Source organism: Jaculus jaculus, chromosome 4, assembly GCF_020740685.1.
Source record: "Jaculus jaculus isolate mJacJac1 chromosome 4, mJacJac1.mat.Y.cur, whole genome shotgun sequence".
Taxonomy (NCBI): domain Eukaryota; kingdom Metazoa; phylum Chordata; class Mammalia; order Rodentia; family Dipodidae; genus Jaculus; species Jaculus jaculus.
The window spans coordinates 38,316,536-38,341,495 of NC_059105.1; the positions used below are offsets into that span (position 1 = coordinate 38,316,536).

A 24,960-nucleotide genomic window follows, 5' to 3' on the forward strand; every position below is an offset into this window, starting at 1 on the left:
TCTTCACACCAGCTTCCTGTTCTCCTCCAACTTGGAACCCATTCAAATCCCATTTGCCAGTCTTAATGTCTTACTTTGGTATGCTTCTGCTAGACTTTTCAATTTCTCCCATATTTAAAACAATGACTTCTGACCATCACTTGAGAATGCTTGCCTTTTATGGTCATGCTTACTTATCAACTGTTCCATGATTTGCTATCTGTTCTCCATACACACATGTATACACTACAGGGCATAGACATCAAAATTAGGTTATATGTGGATCCTAGCTACAGATGATTGGGCTTCTGCGTGAGAATGAAAATACTTAGTAGCAAAGGCCAGTAAGTTAAAAAGGAGACATAAAGGGAAGAGAAAGGAAGGGAGGAGGGTACTTAATAGGTTGATATTGTATATATGTAAGTACAATGATTGAGATGGGGAGGTAATATGATGGAGAATGGAGTTTCGAAGGGGAAAGTGTGGGGGGTGGGGAAGGGAGGGAATTACCATGGGATATTTTTTTATAATCATGGAAAATGCTAATAAAAATTTAAAAAAATAAAAAATTTAAAAAATTTTTAAAAATTAGGTTTAGGGCCAGAGATATAGCTTAGTGGTAGATTGTTTATTGGGCATCTGCAAGGCCTTGGATTTAATCTTCAACACTACACACAAATTAGATTTTCAATTTTAAAAACTTTTATTATTTACTTATTTACTTACTTCAGAGAGAGAGAGAGAGAGAATGGGCACGCCAGGGCCTCCAGCCACTGCAAATGAGGTCTACATGCATGTTCCACCTTGTGCAGCTAGCTTACATGGGTCCTGGGGAATGGAACCTGAGTCCTTTGGCTTTGCAAGCAAGGGCCTTAACAGCTAAGCCATCCCTCCAGGCCTAAACTAGATGTTTACCTACCTTTAATCCCAACACTCAGGAGACCTGTTTATCTCTTTTGCTTATTGCCAAATCTCAAAAATTAGAACAATGTCTAGCATATTATGAGCACTCAATAAATATTTACTTTGAATTTGTAGTCACTTCTTACATAATGTCATTTATATACCCACAGCTGGCTTTAGCTAGTAGGCAGTGCTCTGTTGAAGACATTGTTTTATTTTTTTATTTATTTATTTTTTTGGTTTTCTGAGGTAGGGTCTCACTCTAGTTCAGGCTGACCTGGAATTCACTACATAGTCTCAGAGTGGCCTCTAACTCACTGTGATCCTCCTACCTCTGCCTTCTGAGTGCTGGGATTAAAGATGTGTGCCACCACACCCGGCTTGTTTTAAACTTTTTAATTGACATTTAAAAAAAAAACACTTTTTATTGATAAGTTCCATAAATACAGACAATATGCCATGATCATAATCCCCTCCCATTACTCCCCTTTTCCCCCTCTCAAACTCCCCCTCCACTGAACGTCTTCTTCCCTAGTCACTCTTCTATTTTGATATCATCATTTTTTCTCCTATTATGGTGATCTTGTGTAGTTAATGCCAGAATTGACAATTGTCAGCTTTCATGCACATACATAATGTATTTTGATCATAATCCCCTTCCATTACCTTCTTCTGTCCTCCTTCCCCTTGTTCTTCCTTCATCCCAACTAATCCCTTTGAAGATGATTTTATTCCTCATTTCTTTTAGACACCTCTTTCATTTACATCACAAATGTTCTGTTTCATAGCAATGTCTAGTGTGCTTTTCCAATACCCCAAGACTACTGAAATATTCATCCATATACAAATATACTGAGTAACCAACAGTGAATTTACATGAGAAGCCAGAGATGTTTCAAGTCTTTATCTCGTGGTAATACTGATATGTATTTGCGCCCATCCACCAGAAGGTCTAACATGCCTTCAGTCCACAATGTATGTTTGGGATGGAAAGCCAGGAAGAAAGATCTTTTTCTAATTTCAAGGACATATCTAATCTTCACAGTAGGGTATGGTGTCTGTGCTGCAGACTAAACAACTTAGGGATGTAAAAGTAAATTGAGAAGGGGAGAGAGATACTGGAATCAGTGTGCTGGTTCTAGTAAAACTGTTTTTATATTCCACATATGTCAAGTAAGTCGAGTATACAGTGCAGTGATGGCTGCTTACAATCCCAGTACTTGGGAAGTACAGGCTTGAGGACCAAGAGTTGAAGGTCACCCTCAGTGACCCAGTGAGTTCAAGACCAGCCTGAACTACATTAGACCCTATCTCCAAAAGTTAGGCCCCAAACAAACAAAACACCCTACTTATGCCAAAAATACTTATTTTTTTTGTCAAAGGAATGGGATTTTCTTTACTCCAAGTAAAGATAAATTGGGGCTCTAGACAAATCCCAGTGGGGTTTCTTTGACTGCCTTTTTTTTCCTTTTTTTTGATGACAGGGGTAGAGGTGCTGAGGATTCATCAAAGGCCTCACAGGAGTTCTCCCACTGAGCCAAATCCTGGTTCTAAAGTCATTTTATGATGATGATAGCTAATACTCAGATTATTTAAGACATCATGCATTGTTGCAACAATTTCAAACACATTAACTTGGCATAGTCATAAAACACCAGCAAGTCAAAGCGGGAAGCACAAAGAACAAAACACAATCCAGAAGATCAGGAAAAATGTCCAAAACTGGTACTTGATCGTTTTGTGGGAAAGCTGATAATTTAGATATCAGTTACTCTCTCATCGCTGTGAACAGAGGCCTGACCCGAGCAACCTGAGGCAGGAAAGGGATTTACCTGAGTTACCATTTCAAGGGAGGGTCGAGGCAGGGAGGGCATGATAGGCCCCAGAGGGCAGCTTGAACCAAATTACAGCACCATCTGGAAGCAGGGGGCAACAGCACACAGAGGCCCACCCCCCAGGGACCCACTTCCTCCAGCAAGGCTCCAACTCCAACATGTCCCACAGCATTCCCAAACAGTGCCACCAGCCAGGGACCAAGTGTCCAAACACAGAAACCTATAGAGGACATTTGACACTCAAAGCACAAAAGATAAAATAATGTGAGATATCTAATAATTCAGGGGAAAATGTTTTCATCTCACAATAGTTTAAGAACATTCAATTGTTTTTGGTTTTCTTTATTTTGCTGGGGTTTGTGGTTGAATAAAGTTTCAGGGACATTGATGGTTTGGTCCACGATGCTTTGATGTTATTCTACATGTTCTTAGTTTAGGAGAAGAAATGAAAGATGCTGGTGACACAGAAAAGGAAGGCCATCTCTCAAAGTCCTAGTGCATATCTGTATATTATAGCTGCCAGCCGACCAAAGCTCTCCAGAGTCTGCGGGTTAGTTGAAGGCCCAAAATGATGCTGTCCATGTCTTTGCATCTGGAGACTAACACAGGCCTGACCTGTGGTGCTCAACTAATGCTTGTGACTCAATAAAGACCAGGCCATGGGCTGGAGAGATGGCTTAGTGGTTAAGACACTTGCCTGCAAAGCCAAAGACCCTGGTTCAATTCCCCAGTACCCACATAAGCCAGATGCACAAGGTGGCACATATGTCTGGAGTTCATTTGCAGTGGTTAGAAGTCCTGGCGTGCCCATTTATTTATTTTTTTTCTCTCTCTCTCCCTGTCTCAAATAAAAATTAAAAGATAAAAAAAGAACCATGCCACTTATAATGAGTCTATGTAGGAGTCAATAATAGAGCCCACTCCAACTCCCTTAGATATTGAATGAAAAAGGGTTTTCAGTTTCTTATATCTTCTTTGACTCGAGGGCCACAAACCAAGCTAATGAGTCAAACAAATATAATGTCAATAAATGTTTGGCAAACATTAAGGCAAGTGTCAGACAAGTACTGATTCCTTTGGAATTAAGACTCTCTGCCACATACCATCATCCTGGCATTATTTCTTAGAAGGCAGGCAACTATGCATGTAAAGACGCTACATTGCTACACACTTGAGTGACTTGGTGGTATTCAATGGCAGACTTCTTGTCAGGCGGGCCTGTCCTAATCTCTCTGTGGTGATAAGTGACTCCAGGCATCAGATTCTTTCTTGGTCTTATCAGATGACCTCAGCCAAGGTTCCTTAATCTATTTTTGGCTCAGTTTTCTCCTAAGTGGATTTGAAATGATTACTTCATAATGTTTTCTATAGTGAATGATCTCAAAAGATTTTCAGCAGAAACTGGTTCTAATTTGAATGCTGCAATTACTGGTGCTGTGGAATCAATGTACATCTGCTGAGCACACAACATTATATTATTTTCTTTAAACTGTTTCTTCTGCATTTTCCTCAATGTTTCTTTTAGGCATCTTCCACAGAGCATGTCACACAGATAAATTTCTATGATTACTTTTACTCTTGCTAAAGGAAAAATGGCTAAATTAGCATCCTAAACTTATGTAATAAAATAGGAAGATTGAAATAGAATAGATATGAATTCTAATATCTGAAAAGATTACTTGTTCTTTGACCTCAGACAAGTTACCTAACCTCTATGAAATTCATATTACCTCATTTCTACAAGAAAAATAAGACATTTTATATCTAAGAGTTAGTGCAAGGGGTTAATAAGAAGATTATGGGAAGGGGAATGTCAAAACAGGTTTTGTAACTTCTTCCTTAAAAATACGGCTAAGCCGGGCGTGTTGGCGCACGCCTTTAATCCCAGCACTCGGGAGGCAGAGGTAGGAGGATCGCCATGAGTTCAAGGCCACCCTGAGACTCTGTAGTGAATTCCAGGTCAGCCTGGGCTAGAGTGAGACCCTACCTCAAAAAAAAAAAATTAAAAAATTAAAAAATAAAAATACGGCTAACAACAGTCCTTTTTATGCCAGATCTATACCTGAAGGCTCGTTTACATCCTCTGGGGTAAAACCATTCTTTTGTATGTGGTAGCTCTCCTTAACTGGGCCTGTTTTTGCCTCCTAACATTGTGAGTATGGAGACTTCTTTGATGATGCCTGTTCTGTCCTTAAGTAGTTCACTTAACCTATACAATTCATTTCTTCCAGAATTCAGCAGATCCAATTCCAAATGACTACAAAATTCATCCTGTATCTCCTGGATCATACCCTTCATTAGCCATTCTTAAAAATTATTTTTATTTATTTATTAGAGAGAGAGTGTGTGTGTGTGCACCAGGGCCTCCAGCCACTGCAAATGAACTCCAGATGCATGCACCACCTTGTACACCTGGCTTACGTGGGTCCTGTGGAATCGAACCTGAGTCCTTAGGCTTCTCAAGTAAGCTCCTTAGGTGCTAAGGCATCTCTCTAGCCCTCAGTAACCATTTTGATTCTTATAGCCACAGGCCCCTCTCTAGTCCATCTGTAAGCTCTGTTCATCCTGACCACTGTCCAGCACGCTCCTCGGACACATGTGGACGTCTTCATTCTCCTGATGCAAGAGTACTCACTTTGGTGCGGAGGTCTCCTGATTCCATGATACCCCAATCTAGAAAGAGCAGTTAGAGATGAGAGTACTTCACCCCATCACCCCATGAGACCTTTTCTCTTCCTTCTATTTATTTTTCTACAAAGATATACCTCTGATATTTAAAAAATGAGGGTTTTTTTGTTTGTTTGTTTTGTTTTTATCAAGGTAGGGTCTCACTCTAGCCCAAGCTGACCTGAAATTCACTCTGTAGTCCCAGGCTGGCCTTGAACTCACAGTGATCCTCCTACCTCTACCTCCTGAGTGCTGGGATTAAAGGTGTGTGCCACCATGCCAGGTAAAAATCTTTTATTTACTTATTTGCAAGCAGAGAAAGAGAGAGAGGGAGAGCAAGAAAGAATGGGTGCCCTAGGGCCTCCAGCCATAGCAAACTCCAGATGCAAATGCCACTTTGTGCATCCCCTTCTCCAGGCTTTGATTTTTTGAGGTAGGGCCTCACTATAGCCCAGGTTGACCTGGAAATCATTGTATAATCTCAGGCTATTATTAAACTCACAGTGATTCTCTTACCTCTGCCTCCCAAGTGCTGCTCTGTATTTTTATTTTATTTATTTGCAAGCAGAGAGACAGACACCAGGGCCTCCAGCTACTGCAAATGAACTCCAGATGCATGTGCCACTTTGTGTATCTGGCTTTACATGGGTACTAGGGAATCAAGCCCACGTTGTTAGACTTTGCAGGCAAGCGCCTTAACTGCTGAACCATCTCTTCAGCCTGTTCTTTTTTTTTTTTTTTAATGTAAACAAACAGTCTGGAATGTTAGATTTCAGGAGAGTTTTCCCTCTCTTTCCCCGTCTCCACAGCTGTGACATGAAGCACCCCAAAATAACTAGATCTGGAATTTTGGAATCAACAGTGTTAGAGAAACTGACCAAGTCTCAAAGCCCTAAGGCTGCCGAAGGAAATGCCACCTCTTTCCCAGCCACCACTTCCCATGATGTCCCATATGTCCTTGCAAGGCCTTCCCCTCAGAGAGCATTATCCCTTCTCCCCTCTTCCCAAAGCTTGAAACCTTATTTCTCCCCGTACTCAAGGTTCTGAAGCCTCCTCCCTTTGCTTCAGATCTCATCATTCTTTCCCCTGGCGATAAATAAAATCTTGGGCCCGAAGGGGGCGGGGGGAAATACCACTAACAGGCTTTCAATCCTGGGCTTAACCCAAAAGGTAACTGTTTGTGGAAAGATATTTAAAATAAAGCACACTATTAGAGTATTGATATAGGATATAATAAAACTAAAGACATTCTTATATAAAGCCATAAAATCTCATCCTTTTCAAAAGAAAGTATTTTCTCCTGGTTATAAAAATGAACGTTTGATCCTGGTGCTAAGGGTGGGATACGTCCCAGTTGGTCAGGGAGGCCCCTGAACGCACCCCCCCCCCCCGCCAACACTACAGACTATTGCCATTACTCTTGGTTGCCCACCAGAACTAGAAGGGAAGAGCCCATTGCTGAAGACAGTACTTGCTTCATTTTCAGGATACTGAGAAATCAAGTTGGGATTGAGCTGGAAATTTCCGAGCTGCTGAAAAGTACTGACAAGTGCTATGAGAGAAAAGTCACTAACAATCTTAAGCAGAAGTCGACACTGAGCTACCCAGCCAGCTAGCCACGCGCCTCACATCCACTGGTGAAATAGTGGCATGAACGTTATGAGGGGAACCAACTACTCTATGACTGGATTTGAGGCCAGCTCCATGGGAGAGAATTTATGCCTAACAATCTAGTCCAAAGCCTATAGCTGGGAAGGTCATAGGCCCTAGAAGGGAAGCTACTACTGTTGTTTGGCTAAATGGATATGATATGCTCATCCAATTGCCCTCTAAATATTTACATGTGTGCCCACACATTAGAGCAGCTCTCACTCAGAGAAGCTTTCCTTGGCAGTTGGCAGTGCTGGGGAGCCCCAGAGCTTATCAAGGTACTGAGAACTAGTGACTGGTCAATGCTCAGCACGAAGTGAGGCTCCTCAGCCACACGCTCCAAGACCCAGGGAGTATTGTGGAAAAGAGGATGGAAAGAATGTAAGAGCCACAGCCAGGCGTGGTGGCGCACGCCTTTAATCCCAAGACTCGGGAGGCAGAGGTCGGAGGATCTCCTGGAGTTCAAGGCCACCCTGAGATTCCATAGTGAACTCCAAGTCAGCCTGTGCTAGAGAGCAAGACCCTAGCTCAAAAACCAAAACAAGTGGGCTGGAGAGATGGCTTAGCGGTTAAGCGCTTGCCTGTGAAGCCTAAGGACCCCGGTTCGAGGCTCGGTTCCCCAGGTCCCACGTTAGCCAGATGCACAAGGGGGCGCACGCGTCTGGAGTTCGTTTGCAGAGGCTGGAAGCCCTGGCGCGCCCATTCTCTCTCTCTCCCCCTATCTGTCTTTCTCTCTGTGTCTGTCGCTCTCAAATAAATAAATAAATAAAATTAAAAAAAATAAAAACCAAAACAACTAACAAAAAGAATACAAGAGCCAGAGGAGGAGTAGAGTGCCATGGGACACGGACTCCGGGTCACAGCGGGGTCCCTGCACGCATGATCTCACACGCCATCGTTACTGCACAGGATCAGAACAGTATTGGCTCCATCCCTATCCCATCATGGATAATGGAGGAGGGCAGGAGGCCAATATCTATCCCTGAGGACTTATTGGTAGTTACTGGATGCTGGCAGAAAAATGGGAAGAGGGGTTCAGTGGAAAGAGGAAAAGAGAAGGTAATGAAAGGGGATTATGATCAAAATACATTAGATATATGTATTAAAAACTCAATAAGCCGGGCGTGGTGGCGCACGCCTTTAATCCCAGCACTCGGGAGGCAGAGGTAGGAGGATCGCAGTGAGATCAAGGCCACCCTGAGACTCCATAGTGAATTCCAGGTCAGTAGGCTAAAGTCAGTGGGCTAGAGTGAGACCCTACCTCAAAAGACCAAACCAAACCAAACAAACAAAAAAAACCTGTCAATAGAAGTGACACCCCCCCCAAGAAAAGTGCACATTTTTAACTTGTTATTTTTATTTCATTTCATTTATTTATTCATTTTTAAATTTTATTTATTTGAGAGAGAGAGAGAGAGGCAGATAGAAAGAATGCCAGGGCCCCTAGCTACTGCAAATGAACTCCAGATGCATGCACTACCTTGTGCACCTGGCTTACATGGGTCCTGGGGAGTTGAACCTGGGTCCTTTGGCTTTGCAGGCAAGCACCTTAACCGCTAAGCCATCTCTCCAGCCCAAAGTGTATATATTTTTTAAAGTGAAAAGTTAGGCTGAGGGTATAGCTCAGTGGTAGAATGCTAGCTAGTCTTGCATAGAAGAGTCCTTGGATTTCATGCCCAGTACTGGGGTGGGGAAGAACTTGTTGGTCTGCTATTGTGTACCTAGCACATTGACTTCTAGTGGGTGTTCAACAAGTATTTATTTGTAGCACGAACGTATACAAAGTTATGAATGTATGTATCATAGATTGAATAGTGGCTGCATATGGAATAATATTATCTATCTCTAAAGGTTGCTAAGAGGATTAAAGAGGAAGGAAAACATATTATTCATAATTTTGCTAATTTCACGACATTGTACGTTAAGATCAAATGAAAGCAAGCAGTACCCCAAGTGACTAGTATACCGTCACATGCATCCCACCTGTGTGGTGAGAGGCTTTACATGTGGCAAAAGCTTTCTAGATAAATCCTGGGCCATCATGCCATCAGAGCAGGCCGATTACTCAGGAAAAGCAATTCCTGCTTCAAGGCTTTTCAAAGAAGGCTGCCTTACTCCATGAGTTTTTCTACACGTGGCTTTTGGGTGTCTTTTTAGCTAGTGACCCTGGATTTTAACTAATGAGCTCCAGCTGTTCTTATTTTGCCTTCCAGCCCTTCTAATTTAGCCTCTGTCTCCCTGGTCTCACATCCTTCGAATTCTTATGGGGGGGAAATGGGCCAGTGCCAAAGTTCTCAGATGTTCTTGAAGGGAAAGGGCCTCTCCCACAAGGCTCCAAGCTTTTACACTGATGCAAAAAGAAACATTCGTTGTTGGAAACTGGAAGCCTAACAACCTCCAATGTGTCAAAAATCCTTTTGTGGTTTTTAATATTATACAAGCAGAGCTTTCAGTAAGGGAAGTCCATAAAACAAGCAGGGAGAGTCTGCAGTGAAATGCGAACTGTAATTGTAAACACCTGGGCAGGAGGCGGCTCTCTGGTAGATACTGATGAAGGCATTGCTCAGCAATACAAGACAATACACATCCAGGGTTTCTGAGCCATGCCGAGAACCATCTGTTAGCAAAGCCTTCAGAAAGGTTTCACTGTGACCATCAAATGTGGAAAACTTGGCTGCGGCAAAGCTGAACAAGGCAGTCCTTAATGCAGTGAGCAAACTCAAACACACAAAAAGCCCAGAAAATAAGGCAAACCTGGCATAGAACCCCTCCTCTAGGTGAGTTTCCTGGTTCAGAGCTGCATTTTAGAGATCGAGAAGATAGCTCATTGATAAACCCATAAAAGGGCTCCTGCATGAGTGTGATGACCCAAGTTTGGGCCCCCAGAACCCACATAAAGCTGGATACAGTGGCACAAATATCCTTAATCCCAGCGTGCTTGAAATGAGATGGAGGGGCTGGAGAGATGGCTTAGTGGTTAAGTCACTCGCCTGCAAAGCCAAAGGACCCAGGTTCAATTCCCCAGGACCCACGTAACCCAGATGCACAAAGTGGCACATGAGTCTTGAGTTCGTTTGCAACAGCTGAAGGCCCTGGCACACCCATTCTCCTCTCTCTCTCTCTCTACCTCTTTCTCTCTCTCAGATAAAGTAAAATAATTTTTTTTAAAATGAGGTGGGAGATAGAGAGAAGAAAACAACAGGATACTGTCTCAAACAAGGTGAAATGGAAGGACCAATACCTGAGGTCTTTTTGTGACCTCCATATGCACAACTTGGCATGTGTGCAGCCACATGTATGCACACACACAAATACACAAAGATCTTTTATTAAGCAATACTCTTTTATTAAAAAAAATTATATTTTATTTATTTATTTGACAGAGAGAGAGAGAGAGAGAATGGTGTGCCAGGGCCTCCAGCTACTGCAAATGAGCCCCAGATGGGTATGCCCCCTTGTGCATCTGGCTTACCTGGGTCCTGGAGAGTTGAACAGGAAGTCTTTGGCTTTGCAGGCAAATGCCTTAACTGCTAAGCCAACTCCCCAACCCCAAGAAATACTCTTTAAGCTATCTATACATCTCTTTGCAAATGTTATCATCCTTTCATTTGGACTACTACTAAGTACACCAGTAAATGCAGCCTCCATTAAATTAGATGCTTAAAACCATGTGTTCCCCCAGAGCACACCTGACCCTATCAAGATGAGGTCTCAGCTAAACTGATAGCATTTGGCCCTTCTACATAAATTTAAAATGATATATTTCCCAGGGGGCTCTGAATGACTTTTGAAAATGGCATCAAATTCAGTTATAAACCCATTTTCTGAATTGGTTTCTCCATGCCTATTTGCACAACCCATCCTTGTAAGCTCAGTTTGAAACCTGACTCCATAAGCCACCCTGAGACTCACTCATTCTTCTCTGTGTACAACAGATATTATATGCACTTGTTACTTGAATTATCTGATAAGACTGAAAATGATATAGAGCAATGAGTGGGGCTTCTCTTTTCATCCTTCATAGCATTAGCAATATGCTTTATTTATTTATTTATTTTTTTAATTTTTATTTTTATTTATTTATTTGAGAGTGACAGACACAGAGAGAAAGACAGATAGAGGGAGAGAGAGAGAATGGGTGCTCCAAGGCTTCCAGCCTCTGCAAACGAACTCCAGACGCGTGCGCCCCCTTGTGCATCTGGCTAACGTGGGACCTGGGGAACCGAGCCTCGAACCGGGGTCCTTAGGCTTCACAGGCAAGCGCTTAACCGCTACGCCATCTCTCCAGCCCAGCAATATGCTTTTCATACAGCACATGTTCAGTAGAGGAAAAAAGAGAAATAGTTAAAAGAGGGGAGAAGGTAAGGCAAGGAGGTGCCATCTCTCGGAGGTGGGTAGGAGGTCTTCTCATTTAAAGGGCTCATACAGGCTGGTAGAGTGCTTGTCTAGCACACATGAGACCATAGGTTCAGTCACCAGTACTGTGTAAAATGGTGTGTTGGTGCACACCTGTATTCCCAGCACTTGGGGGATGCTCACTATATAGAGGCAGTTGTAGACCAGCTTTGGCTATAGGTGACTCTGTCTCCTAAAAAAAAAAAAAAAGAAAGAAAGAAAGAAAAGTTTGTGTAAAAGTTGATAAAATGAGGCTGGAGCGAGAGCTCAGTGGTTAAAGGCACTTGCTTGCAGTCTGGTGGCCAGGGTTCAATTCCCCAGTTCCCATGTAATGCCAGATACACAAAGTGGCACATGCATCCGAGGTTCACTTGCAGTGGCAAGAGGCCCTGTGTACACCCTTATACACACACACACACACACACACACACACACACACACGCACACTTCTTCCCTCCCTTTCTCTGCTTGTGAATAAATAAATATTTTTAAAGCTGATAAATTCCATCCTTAATTCTTTATTTTCACTATTTGCTCTTTAATATTTTTTTGAATCTCATGTATTCCAAGTTGGCCTCATACTTGCTATTAGACAAAGATGGGATGACCTTGAGCTCCTGATCCTCTTGCCTTTACCTTCACAGTGCTGGGATTACAGGTGTGCACCACCACACCCAGTTTATAAGGTGCTGGGAACCAAACACAGGGTTTCACGTATGCTGGCCAAGTACTCTGCCAACTGAGCCACAACCCCAGCCCTGCTATTTAGGTTTCTAAAATAAATTATTATTACTCACCGCAATAATTAATAAGATATCATCAAGGGAAATAAGCAAGAATGAAATAACAGCCAACACTCACTGAACTCTGAAAGCAGATTATGTGATGAGTGGTATTTCTGTGAATATATATTCTCACTGAATCTGCACAACTCCATGTAGTATGTTGTATCATTAGCCTCTTTTTTCAGCAAGATAAACCTTTTTAAAAATATTTTATTTATTTATTTATTTGAGAGGAGAGTGGGGGGGAGACAGATAGATAGAGAGAGAGAGAGAATGGGAGCACCAGGGCCTCCAGCCCTAGCCACCTAAAAGAACTCCAGATGCATGTGCCACCTTGTGCATCTGGCTTATGTAGGTACTGGAGAATCAAACCTGGGTCTTTTGGCTTTGCAGGTGAACACCTTAACCACTAAGCCATCTCCCCAGCCCAACACCAATCTTAAATACTGCAGCATTAGTAACTGATAGATCAATGATGTAAACCCAAATCTATCCTCACCTACTCACTGTACTGCCCAGTGTAAAAGGAATGTAGGAAGCTGGGTGCAGAGGCACACACTTGTAATCCCAGCACTTGGAAGGTTGAGGCAGGACTGCAAATTCAAGGCCAGAAATGGGCTATATAACAAGACCCTATCTCATAAAAATAAGGAAATAAATGAGAGAGAGAGAGAGAGAGAATCTCTTCCCAAAGAGTTTTTCAAGTACAATTAAACATCATACTAGTTAGGTACATGCTAGGCTTGTAAACCCAGGTACTTGGAGACTAAGGCAGGAGGATTGCAAGTTCAAAGGCTTCAAGTGCTTTGGCTGCAGAGTGAGTTCAAAGTCAGCCTAGGAAATTTAGTGAGACACTGTCTCAACAATCAAAACAGTTAAGGGGTGTGTTGGTGGGGGGCTGGGGATGTAACCCCATGGTAGAACTATGGCAGGCCCAGGTTCAATCTCCAAGTTTTGCCACACACATAAAAAAAAGTCTTATGTTCAGGCAAATCCCTCACCCAAACTTAATGTGATGTCATACCTTTCTCTCTCTTATATGAATTTTAGAAACTATAGACATAACTGGGATGAATCTAAACATACCAGAAGTATTTCATATTCACTGAGGTCATAGTTTTAGCCAAGTGGTATCATGGTTATGATTTTCAAGAACAAATAAGAAAATAATAGTATAAACCATCTCAGAACACTGTCATCCAAAGTAAATGGTGCCAGGTGTGGGGGTTCACACCTAGGCCCTAGGAAGGAGGATGGTGTGAGTTCTAGGTTAGCCTGAGCTATAGTGAGACCCTGCCTCAAAAGGACCATTAAAAAACCAAAACAGGGCTGGAGAGATGGCTTAGCGGTTAAGCGCTTGCCTGTGAAGCCTAAGGACCCCGGTTCGAGGCTCGGTTCCCCAGGTCCCACGTTAGCCAGATGCACAAGGGGGCGCACGCGTCTGGAGTTCGTTTGCAGAGGCTGGAAGCCCTAGCGCGCCCATTCTCTCTCTCTCCCTCTATCTGTCTTTCTCTCTGTGTCTGTCGCTCTCAAATAAATACTAATAAAAAAAAAAACCAAAACAATGAAATGGCTAAGAAGAGGCTCTGCTCTGGAGCTCCGGCTCCTCAGAGAGCCTCGGCCAGGTTGCTCCTTGAGGGCAGGACAGTGCTTGCTTGTTCATGGTTGTAAACTGGCTACCTAAGGGCAAGGAGGTCTTCGAGGTCAAAACTAATTTTCATGACACCAACATGATGCGTTTGCCATTCTTCAGAAGGCAACACCTATGTGATGTTCAGTGCTGACAAGTGTTACTGATGTTAATAAACGGTGCTGCATGGATAAAAAAAGAATAAAATGGCAATGATAAACTTACTTTTAGAAACCTCAGGAACCAGATGCTGAGTGGATAGATTCACTGAATTTTTATTTATTCATTTACCAAATCAAGCAATCAAAGAAGCCGACCTGTGGGGTTTGTGATCTGCGCTCTCACCTTCCCGGATGGCTGTGAACGGGGCTCCTTCCTCTGTGTTCATACTGATGACTTTCAGAGCCACGAGTTGTCCGTTTATCCTAGATGTGGGGTGGGGCATGACATGCACTTATGGGGATGTCAAAGCAGTGACTTTTCCTAGCAATGGCTTAACAAGTTTCCCCTTAAAACATACCACAGACTATGATACACAGTTTTCTCAAAACAAAACAAAACAAAATTCCCTATACCAAATATAAATTACATATATATTTCAAAACTTTTTTTAAACTAAAGTGTTCTATGTTCCTTTTGGAAAATGTGGAGTAACCTCCCACATGATGTTTAATGTCCACTGTCCCCTTAAGTGCACTTAAAATAAAGCTCTCCTTATTTCTTACCTAATTTTTGGCAGGGGCTTCATGACAGTCTCCCCTGCTTGAACACTGGAACTCTTTCTGTCTGTTCTCAACAAGTTGCCTAGGGACATCATTTTAGGTGAAAGTCAACATGTTGCTTGTCTTTTCAAACTTACTCTATCTCTGCATTTCATTCCAGCTAACAAGCCAGGCGTGGTGGCACATGCCTTTAATCCCAGCACTCAGGAGGCAAAGTAAGGAGGATTGCCATGAGTTCAAGGCCACCCTGAGATGACAGAGTTAATTGCAGGTCAGCCTGGACCAGAGTGAGACCCTACCCCGAAAAACCAAAAAAAAAAAAAAAAAGTGTACATCATTCCAGCTAACAGCCGAATTTTTCTTTTCTTTCCTTTCCTTTCCCTCCTCTACCTTTTCCTCTACCTCCCTCCCTCCTTCCTTCCTGCAGGCCTTTCATTCCTTGCTTTCTGGGGATTATAGTTTTTTTTTTGTTGTTGTTTGTTTGTTTTCTGAAGCAAGGTTTCACACATCCCAAGAAGAGCTTTAAACTCACTTTATAGCTAAGGATGACCTTGAACTCTTGATCCTTCTGCTGTTACCAGCCAAGTGAAGCATTACCACACCCAGTTTGGTTTGCTAATTATAAGTGCCCTTACTAAGGCAAGATGTCAACAATAGAAGAAAGGAAAACAAGGCATATGGGAACTTTCTATACTGTCTTCTTCATTTTTCTAGAATTCTAAATAATAAAATTTTTAAAAATTAGGGTTGGGAAAAAAGCCCAGCAGTATAGTACTTTCTTAACATGTGCCAAGCACTGAATAAACAACTACAATAGCAAAAAAAAAAGGGGGAGAGGAGGGTGGGATGGCCACTCTCATGACCACTAGTGGTGTGATGAGAGGCAATTTAGGAGTGTGAGTTCAAACAATAAAAATATGAACTGTTGGGCTGGAGAGATGGTTTAGTGGTTAAGGCACTTGCCTGCAAAGCCAAAAGACCCAGGCTCAATTCCCAGGACTCACATAAACCAGATACACAAGGTGGCGCATGTAACTGGAGTTCATTTACAGGGGCTAAAGGCCCTAGTGTGCCCATTCTCTCTTTAACTCTCTCTCTCTCTCTCGCACTCTCTCTCTCAAATAAATAAATTAAATTTAAAAAATTTAAAATTAAAAAAATGTGAACTACATAGCCTGTGGTTTCGCAATTCCACATCCACATTAAGGAAATAATAAAATTGGGGCTTGTGAAAATATTTAGTGACAAATATGATCATCATAGGTGTTAGTTTGTCTGGTTTGGTTATTTTTATATTTACTTATTTATTTATTTATTTATTTATTTATTTTTGGTTTTCAGAGGTAGAGTCTCACTCTAGCTCAGGCTGACCTGGAATTAGTCTCAGGATGGCCTTGAACTCACAGTGATCTTCCTAGCTCTGCCTCCCAAGTGCTGGGATTAAAGGTGTGCACCACCATGCCCATCTTATTTTTATATTTTTTTGTGATAGGGTCTTACTATGTAGACCAGTTTGGCCTGGAACTCATGAAAATCCTTCTACCTCAGCTTCCTAAGTCTAGAGTTATAGGCACAACCACCATACCCAGTTTATTATATAAAAATCTAGAGTCAATTTACAAGTATTTGGAATTGGTGAAATTGTATTATGGTATATTTATATGATAGAATATTATGTCATTATTAAATATCCCATTATGTAATAATGTAAGGTATGGTGGCTATACCTGTAATCCCAGCACTTGGGAGGCTAAGGCAAGGGAACTGCCACAAATTCAAGGTCACACTGGACTACAAACCCCAAAACGTGAAATAATAATAATTATTATTAATATTAATGAACCAGGCTGGAGAGATAGCTTAGTGGTTAAGACATTTGCCTGCAAAGTCAAAGGACCCTGTCTCAAACTGCCCCCCCCTCAAAAAAAATGCTTGGTGTGGTGGTGTACGCCTTTAATCCCAGTACTCAGGAGGCAGAGGTAGGAGGATCGCTATGAGTTTGAGGCTTGCCTAGACTACTATAGTAAGCCAGATGCACAAGGCAGCACATGCATCTGGAGTTTGCTTACAGTGGCTAAAGGCCCTGGTGCACCCATTCCCTCTCTCTCTTTCTCTCTCTCTGTCTGCCTCCTATCTCTCTCTCTCTCAAAGAAAAAAAATAATTTTTTTAAAAAGCAGCACCGGCCTGGGTATATGGCTTACACCTATAATTCAGAGCACTGGGTGAGGAGGGAGGGCAGGGAGAAGGATCATGGTAAGTTTGTGGCCAGCATGGGCTACACAGTGAGTCACAGGTCAGCCTTGGCTAGAGTGAGACCCTGTCTCAAACTGCCCCCCCTCAAAAAAATGCTTGGTGTGGTGGTGTACGCCTTTAATCCCAGTACTCAGGAGGCAGAGGTAGGAGGATCGCTATGAGTTTGAGGCTTGCCTAGACTACTATAGTGAATTCCAGGTCAGTCTGGGCTACAGCAACACCCTACCTTGAAAAAAAAAACAAAAACAAACAAGCAACAACAACAACAAAAAACTAATGAACTGACATTAACATGTTATATTAATTAAAGCCCATAGTACTAGGATTTCTTTAGTTTTTATTTAATGTCCTTTGGACTGTCCAGGATCCCATTCAGGATGGCATCCAGTTGCCATGTCTCCTCAGGCTCCTTCTAGCTGTGGCAACATACCAGATTTTCCTGCTATCCCATGACCTTGACAGTTTTGAAAAGTATGAATTAATGAGCCGGGCGTGGTGGCGCACGCCTTTAATCCTAGCACTCGGGAGGCAGAAGTAGGAGGATTGCCGTGAGTTCAAGGTCACCCTGAGATGACAGAGTTAATTCCAGGTCAGCCTGGACCAGAGTGAGACCCTACCTCGAAAAACCAAAAAAAAAAAGAAAAGAAAAGTATGAAGTAAGCAGGTTTTTGGTTTTTTTTTTTTTTTTTCAGATTAAGCATTTTGTAGGTTGTCTCTCTCTTGGGATTTTCCCAATGTTTTTCTTGTAATTGAGCTGGGGCTGTGAGTTTGGCAGAGGTAAGGACTCACCTTCATCCTCTCCCGTGGGAGCATCCTGACTGAGGACTTTTGGTGTTGAACTGAACTGCTTATCCGCGGTACCGCACACTATCTGTTAGGATGGATGTCTCACTGGGAGTTGCCAGCATTTGAGCCATGGGGAGCTGGAATCTGCTCCCCTGAGGGAGATTTATGTAAGCTATTGAGTTCTTTTGCATGGACAATTTATTTCCTATTATTTATTAACTTACTGAGCCATTCATTTATAACAGTATGGGCTCATAGATATTTGATTCTTTGGGTTATAATTCAATACTACTTAATTCTGAGTCTCAAATTTTGGCAGATTTGCCCTTTGGAAGCTCTTCCAGTTCGCTCTCATGCCACTTTGCCAAAGCTCACATCAATGTGGCCTTGCTTTTTGTTTTTATTGTCACGTTTTGGTCTATTCAATGATCACATTTTAATTCCAACTTCTTTACTCTTGGAACTTGATTTTCACCAGCGTATCAGTCTTCTCTATTTCTTTCATCTTTTGCCCATTCCCCCACCTTCTTAGAGGAACATTTTACATATACTTTTCGCCAGTTGCTTTCATTGGCCTTTCAAGTTTTGCACTTAAAAATTTTTATGGTATTTAGTGTTTTCCAAAATGTTTCATTTAGAGCATGGCTCTGTAAAATCCTACTCTACCTCCAACTACAAAAAAAATCCTCTTAGTCAGATACATCTTCTCCTTTTTTAGCCATCTGAAGTGTTGTTCTTAGATAGTCACAGTGTACAGTGATTGACGTTTTGGAATTGCTGGAAGCAACTGCAATAAATGATCACATTTGATTGTGTTCTAGAGTTGCCTTCATGCTTCTGACCATAACTATTTCCATAAAATACCTGCTGAAGAGTCTTGGAAATTGGGGAGGGGGTGTCTCTGGAACACACTTGGATGAATGGACACTCCCCATCTTCCTTTTGGGTCCCCAGCCTAAAGGTTACATGAAGTATATCTATGGTTTTCTTGGATTGTTACGTATTTTCTTTCTCATTTAACTCTTTAGTTCATTGTAGCCATATTACATATTTGCTTTTTCCAAATAGCTAGTGACAGTCCCAGCTCCATTTTTTCGAACTGTCTTTTGTTCTCTGCAGACTTGAAACGCCACCGTGAGTATATGTTAGCTTTGACGAGTTACTCAGATTTGTAAGTAGGGCCTTTTAAAATCATGTTGTCTTTGATCTGTCTTTTATACTTGTGCTGCACGATTTTAATTGTAGCTTAGAATTTATAGCTAGCACTCTTTATCCATAGGCCCCACATGTTTGAGTTCAACCAATCACAGATTGAAACCATCTGGGGAAAAGTGGGTCTGTATTGAACATGCGCTAACTTTTTCCTTTCATGCCCTACACAACACAACGCAGCAGCTATTTACCTCAGATTTACATTGTATTAGGTTATTTGCAAGTACTATGCCATTTTATGCAGGGGACTTGAGCATCCCTGGATTTAGGTTATAATCAATTAGCCAAGAACTTAAAGGGACAGCACTATTTAGAACATGACAAAACTTAGTCAGGGCTGGAGAGATGGCTTACTTGCCAAAACCTGCCAATATGGGTTTGATTCCCCAGTACCTATGTAAAGCCAGACTCATAAAGTGGCACAAGCATCTGGAATTCGTCTGCAGTGGCAAGAGGCCCTGACATCCTCATACTTTCTTCAGCTCTCTCCAAAATCAATGAATAAAAATGTGTTTTTAAAATTTGGAATTTGAGGGCTGGAGAGATGGCTTAGCGGTTAAGCACTTGCCTGTGAAGCCTAAGGACCCCGGTTCGAGGCTCGGTTCCCCAGGTCCCACATTAGCCAGATGCACAAGGGGGCGCACGCTTCTGGAGTTCGTTTGCAGAGGCTGGAAGCCCTGGCGCACCCATTCTCTCTCTCCCTCTATCTGTCTTTCTCTCTATGTCTGTCGCTCTCAAATAAAAATAAATAAAAAATATAATAATAATAATAATAATAATAATAATAATAATTTGGAATTTTGTTGCTATTATGAGTAATATTCGTACCATATGATTTATTTATCATTTTAGTTATTTCTTTTTGGTATGTGTATGCATGGTGTGTGTGGGCGTAGGCACATGTCTATGCTGATACAGGTGCATGGGCATGCACATGTGTGGAGACCAGAAAAGTATGCCAATGTCCCCCTTTATCACTCTTCTGCCTTAGACAGTGTCTCTTGCTGGACCTGAAAGACATCATTTTTAGGTTAGATTGGCTGACCTGTGAGCCCCAGAGATCCTCCTGTGTCTGCCTCCTTCAGTGCTGGGATTACAGGCACATGTGGCCATGTCCAACTTTTTTTTTTTTTTTTTACTCCCAATGTGGGTGCCAGGAGTGATTGAGCTCAGGTCCCCAGACTTATATAGCAAGCACTCTTAGCTGCTGAGCCATGTCTCCAGCCCCTCCTCAGTATATTTTTTAAATAATTATAAAATAACTTATATTGACTTTGTAAATGGTTGCTTAATTGTTCCTGTCACTATGTCTAATAATTTCTTAGATCATTCTCTTAGGTTTTGTTTTAAGCGAAACTGCTATAATCCACAAAAATGATATTTAGTCTTTTGGTCTTGGCTAGCTAGAATGGGTCTGTGATTGGCTTTTTTTTTTGAGACAGTCTCACTCTGTAGCTCAGGCTGGCCTTGAACTCATAGCAACACTTTTGCCTCAGCCTCTCAAGTGCTGGACTCACAGGAGTGATTTATTTATCAATAAATAAATAAGGACAGTGGGTGTTCTTGTCATGCTTCTAACTTAGCAATAATGTCTAGTATTCAACAGAAGAAAGAAGCATATGGCCAGCTTACTAGACTACTTTACATTATAATGAGGAATTATTCTATTCCTGTTTTGTTTAGTGGTATTTATGTGTTGTTGTTGTTTTTTTCTTCTTCTGAGTTTTACTTGTTTTTATTTTAGACAAAGTTCACTCTGTTGCCCAGGTTGGTCCTACACTCATTATGCAATCCAGGCTGTCCTCAAGTTCTCAGTTTAGCCAGGACTAGCCTGGAATCCCCGATTCTCTTGCTTGAGACTCCCAAGTGCTGAGATTCTAGGCATGAGTCAACATACCCACCTGTGTTTAGAGTTTCTAAAACTAGAAATTGAAGTTGAATTTATTGAAGACTTCCTTGGCATCTCTTTGTTTGTTTGTTTGCTAGTTTGGCGACAGGGTCTCATGTAGCCCAAGTTGGCCTCAAATCTATGTAGCCAAGGCTGGCCTTGAACTACTGTTCCACCTGCTTCCCCCTCACAAGTGCAGGATTTCAGGTATGCCACACAACACGTGGCTCTCTAAGGCTTTTTTTTTTTTTTTTTTTTTTTTTTTTTTGAGGTAAGGTTTCACTCTGGTCCAGGCTGACCTGGAATTAACTATATAGTCTCAGGGTGGTCTCGAACTCACGGCAATCCTCCTACCTCTGCCTTCCGAGTGCTGGGATTAAAGGTGTGCACCATCACGCCCAGCTTTTCTCTAAGGCATTTTAAAATGGATTTTTATATTATGAAATGTTATATTTTTGTGGTAATCCCCAGAACCAACCACTAGGAGTAAGTAACATTTTATTTTCCCAGCCATTTCTATATACATTTAAATCTATAAATGTACTGAGTGCTTCATTTTTTTTCTAAAAGGGACTGTAACACACATTGTTCTGTAACTTTATTATCCTAAAATGCTGCGTGTCTTTTCCTATTGGGATATACAGTTCACACTTTTGCTGTTTGCATGTAACCTTATAGCATGGTGATTGTTTACCTGGTCCTGCATTTATAGATATTTGTGGCCAGATTTTTTTTTATTGATGCTCTTGTAAATCTTGTGAGCAATATGCATCCTATTACTAGGTTAGGTTCCTTAAAGGAAATACTTTGTATTATTAGTTTTTAGAATAAGCTATGGGCATGAATTGAATCCTGTTTCTATACAATAGATTTAAAATTGCATTTTTTTTGCAATTCTGTTTTTAACAAGTAAAAATAGTAAGAAATACACAAACTATAAGATAAATAAAAACATTTACTTTTTTAGTATTTGTATTTTTAAAGCTAATACATGACTATTATTAAGCCATTATTTTCTTCATTGGAGTAAATAATTGAAGGATGGCCCTTCCAACTTTATTTTTTAAAAGCTTTTTAAAAATACTTTATTTAGCCGAGCTCCCAGCGTTTGGGAGGCAGCGGTAGGAGGATCACTGTGAGTTCGAGGCCACCCTGAGACTACATAGTGAATTACAGGTCAGCCTGAGCTAGAGTGAAACCCTACCTCGACCCCCCAAAAAAAAGAAAACAACAAAAAAGCCTTTATTTATTTGAGCAGACAGAATGAGACAAAGAGAGAGACAGAGACAGAGAGAAGGGCATGCTAGCTCCTCTTGCCACTGAAATGCACCATTTTTGTGTATTTGGCTTTATGTGGGCATTGGGAAATTAAACCCGGGCTGTCAGGCTTTGCAAGCAAGAGCCTTTTAACTGTTGAGCCAACACTCCAGCCCTATTTTTTTTTTTTTTTTAATTTGAGAAAGAGAGACAGAGAATGAATAAGTCTGTCCCCGGGCCTCCTGCCCCTGTAAACAAACTCCAGATGCATGCATCACTTTATGCATCTGGCTTTACATGGATACTGGAGAGTCAAACAGGGACCATGAGGCTTTGTAAACATCTTTAACTGCCAGGCTATCTGTCCAGCACCTCTATTTTTCCTTCTGTAATTCAATGGCAATGGAGTTCCATTTTACAAACTGGGTGGTTGGATTTAGGATAAACATATTTATTCCTCATCCATCACTTTGTATATTTTAATCATAATAAATGTGAAAATGCAGGACATTGGGTTTTTTTTTTGTTTTTTTTTTTTTTGCATATCCCCCACCTGGAAGAAACCAACTTTAACTTTCACCCCAGGCAAGGCGGAAGAATGAAGCAGAAGCTCAATAGCCTGTAACTGCAAACCTTTGCCCCTGTGATTGAGGGAGGGATGAGAAAAACCCTCTAGAGACAGCTTACCCATTGGGTCTCCCTCCAGGCAGTAATTGCTCTTTGGGTCAATAGTAGAGCAAGTCTACTTTCTTTGAATGGAATGAAAGAGAATAAAGGCTGATAAACATTTCAGTGGTCTGATTTTAACTGGAGCAGAGCAAGTTTGTTTTTCTTCCAAGGCTTTTTAAATCATCCTGCCTCTCTCCCAATTGGCCCAGGTGTCTTACCCACATCCCCAAAGCTGGAAATGTCTGTGATGTATCATCTAGCTTGGTAACGTAATCATTTCAAAGAAGCCCCCTTCTTCCCAGCTCATCTCTAAAGTCTCTCACAGCTGTGAGTCACTCACCTGCTAATCCCCTTGTAAACTGTGGCATAGGAACCTTCACCCAGCTTCTCCAAGTTCAAGTAGGATGAGGCTGCCCCAAAAGGGAGGCTCTTCCTCTGCATAAAAGGAGACAGAAAGCGCTTACTGTTGACTTTTCTTGCCCCCAGGGACAGGAGGCGAGGTGGGAAGAGTGCACCTGGGCAGCATCCACTGGAGGTGAGGACCCGCCTCCCTGGACAAGCACACATTACATGGGCTCGCTCACCCAAGGGAACCCCGGCCTCTGATCCTCTTCCTGAAAAGAGCCGCTGTTACTCCGGGGCCTTTTACTCTTGAACTTCCGGGCACCGTCAGCCTGGAGTCCCTTGGGGTGAAATGAAGTCATGGAACACGAGGCTTCTTCTAGGTCTGTTAGCTAGAGGAAAAATGAGAGTGCAAGAATAAGATGTGTTCAAGGTCAAGATGCATTCGGTGGCTGGCGCAGCTGGTTTGGCTTTATTTGCTTGATTCTCAATCTTCTGTTTCCCAAGCCTCCTTCGCCCTCTAAAAGACACCTCTCTTGAAAGTCATCCCTTTAAAAGGACCACGCTAATACCAACTGCTGAAATATTATTCTTTCTTCTTCACCTGAATATGTCTTTAATGCTTGGGTTAACCTAAGTCCCCCGCCCCAGTTCTCTGTTTAACTCGGGCTCCTTCCCTCCCTCCCTCCCCTGCCTCTATATGAACTTAATGCATTCCTTAAGGACACTAATCCTATAGTATAGCATTGCTAATCGTGAGCTCATTACAGAAACCCCGAATCCAAGGCATTCCCCAACCAGTGCGAGAGCTTGCAGCCCCGCTCTTCAGCCCCCTCAGAGATGGCAAGAGCAGAACCCCTTTTCTCTCCTTCAAGCCAAGGGTGACTTTCCCTTTTTTTTTTTTTTTTTTTTTTTGGTTTACAAGCACACCCCTAAACTTGATTAACTGCAGCCATAAATTCTCTGTGACTTTAATAGAATTTTCTCTTTATGACCTTAGACCTACCGCAGAAGAATCAGACCCCCGCGACAAAAGGGAGCGTCTGTCTGAACTCCCCAGCTTGCGGATAAAGAAAGATGCTCGCGGGGATGCAAGATGCTCGCGGGGATGCAAATACCTGGACCGCGGGCTCGGCGCGCGCGGGCGGGCTCCCGGGGCGGCGCGCGCAGCGGCGGGAGCAGCTGCATCCAGCCTGCAGCCTCTTTGCACACAGCTCTTGACCCATGGTCTTCCGGGTTCAAGGAGGAAACCCGAACTTGAACCTCTCCCCGCTGCTGTCCTCGATCACTACCCCCCCCCTTTTTTTTTTTTTTTTGCCAGAGGTCAGCAGTGTGGAGCTTTCGCATGACTCACACGAGGGCTCTGCCTGCAGCAGCCTCATGACTTCAGCAGTTTCGGCTCCTCGGGGCCAGCGACTCGGCGTCGCTGCGGGCGTCCGAAAAGCGGACGCAACCGAAAGCCAGGCGGCTGTTTACAGGGCACAGAGAACTAACGTTCTTATACCAGCCACGAGGCAGTGCTGTTGGGTCATGCATGCACTTTTTATGAATTCCCGTCCTTATCCCTCCTAGTGATGCTGATGGCTGTTCAGACAGCCCTGCTCCCCGGAGCTAAAGTTGACACACTATTTGCTCCCTTGCTTTCATTTGAAAATCTTTTAGTTTTCGAACCTTTAAAAATATTGTATTTATTTATTTGAGAGAGAAGGAGGAGGAGGAGGAGGAGGAGAAAGAGAAGAAGAGAGAATGGGCACACCAGGGCCTCTAGCCGCTGCAAACAAACTCCAGATGTATGAGCCACCTTGTGCATCTGGCTAATATGGGTACTGGGAGATCGAATCTGGGTCCTTAGGCTTTGCAGACAAGTGCCTTAACCACTGAGCCATCTCTCCAACCCTCAAACTTTATTTTAAAAACAGGGTGTTGCTGGGCGTGGTGGCACACGCCTTTAATCCCAGCGCTTGGGAGACAGAGGTAGGAGGATAC

At 42.4% G+C, this 24,960-nt stretch overlaps 1 protein-coding gene across 5 annotated transcripts in view; it reads right to left on the bottom strand.

Annotated features, from left to right (window-relative positions):
• Cdk15 (cyclin dependent kinase 15) overlaps nucleotides 1-24,089 on the bottom strand; it is a 125,555-nt gene extending 101,466 nt beyond the window's left edge. For 2 of the 5 annotated variants that reach the window (XM_045148491.1, XM_045148488.1), the window contains exons 1-4: nucleotides 23,981-24,089; nucleotides 23,217-23,366; nucleotides 22,973-23,067; nucleotides 14,190-14,269 (exon numbers count right to left, since the gene is read on the bottom strand). In XM_045148491.1, the coding sequence (XP_045004426.1) occupies nucleotides 14,190-14,269; nucleotides 22,973-23,067; nucleotides 23,217-23,336 (295 nt within the window). In that variant the 5' untranslated portion in view covers nucleotides 23,337-23,366; nucleotides 23,981-24,089. The other 3 variants (XM_045148489.1, XM_045148490.1, XM_045148492.1) reach the window with 3 other exon arrangements.
• Between the last annotated feature and the right edge of the window lie 871 nt (nucleotides 24,090-24,960).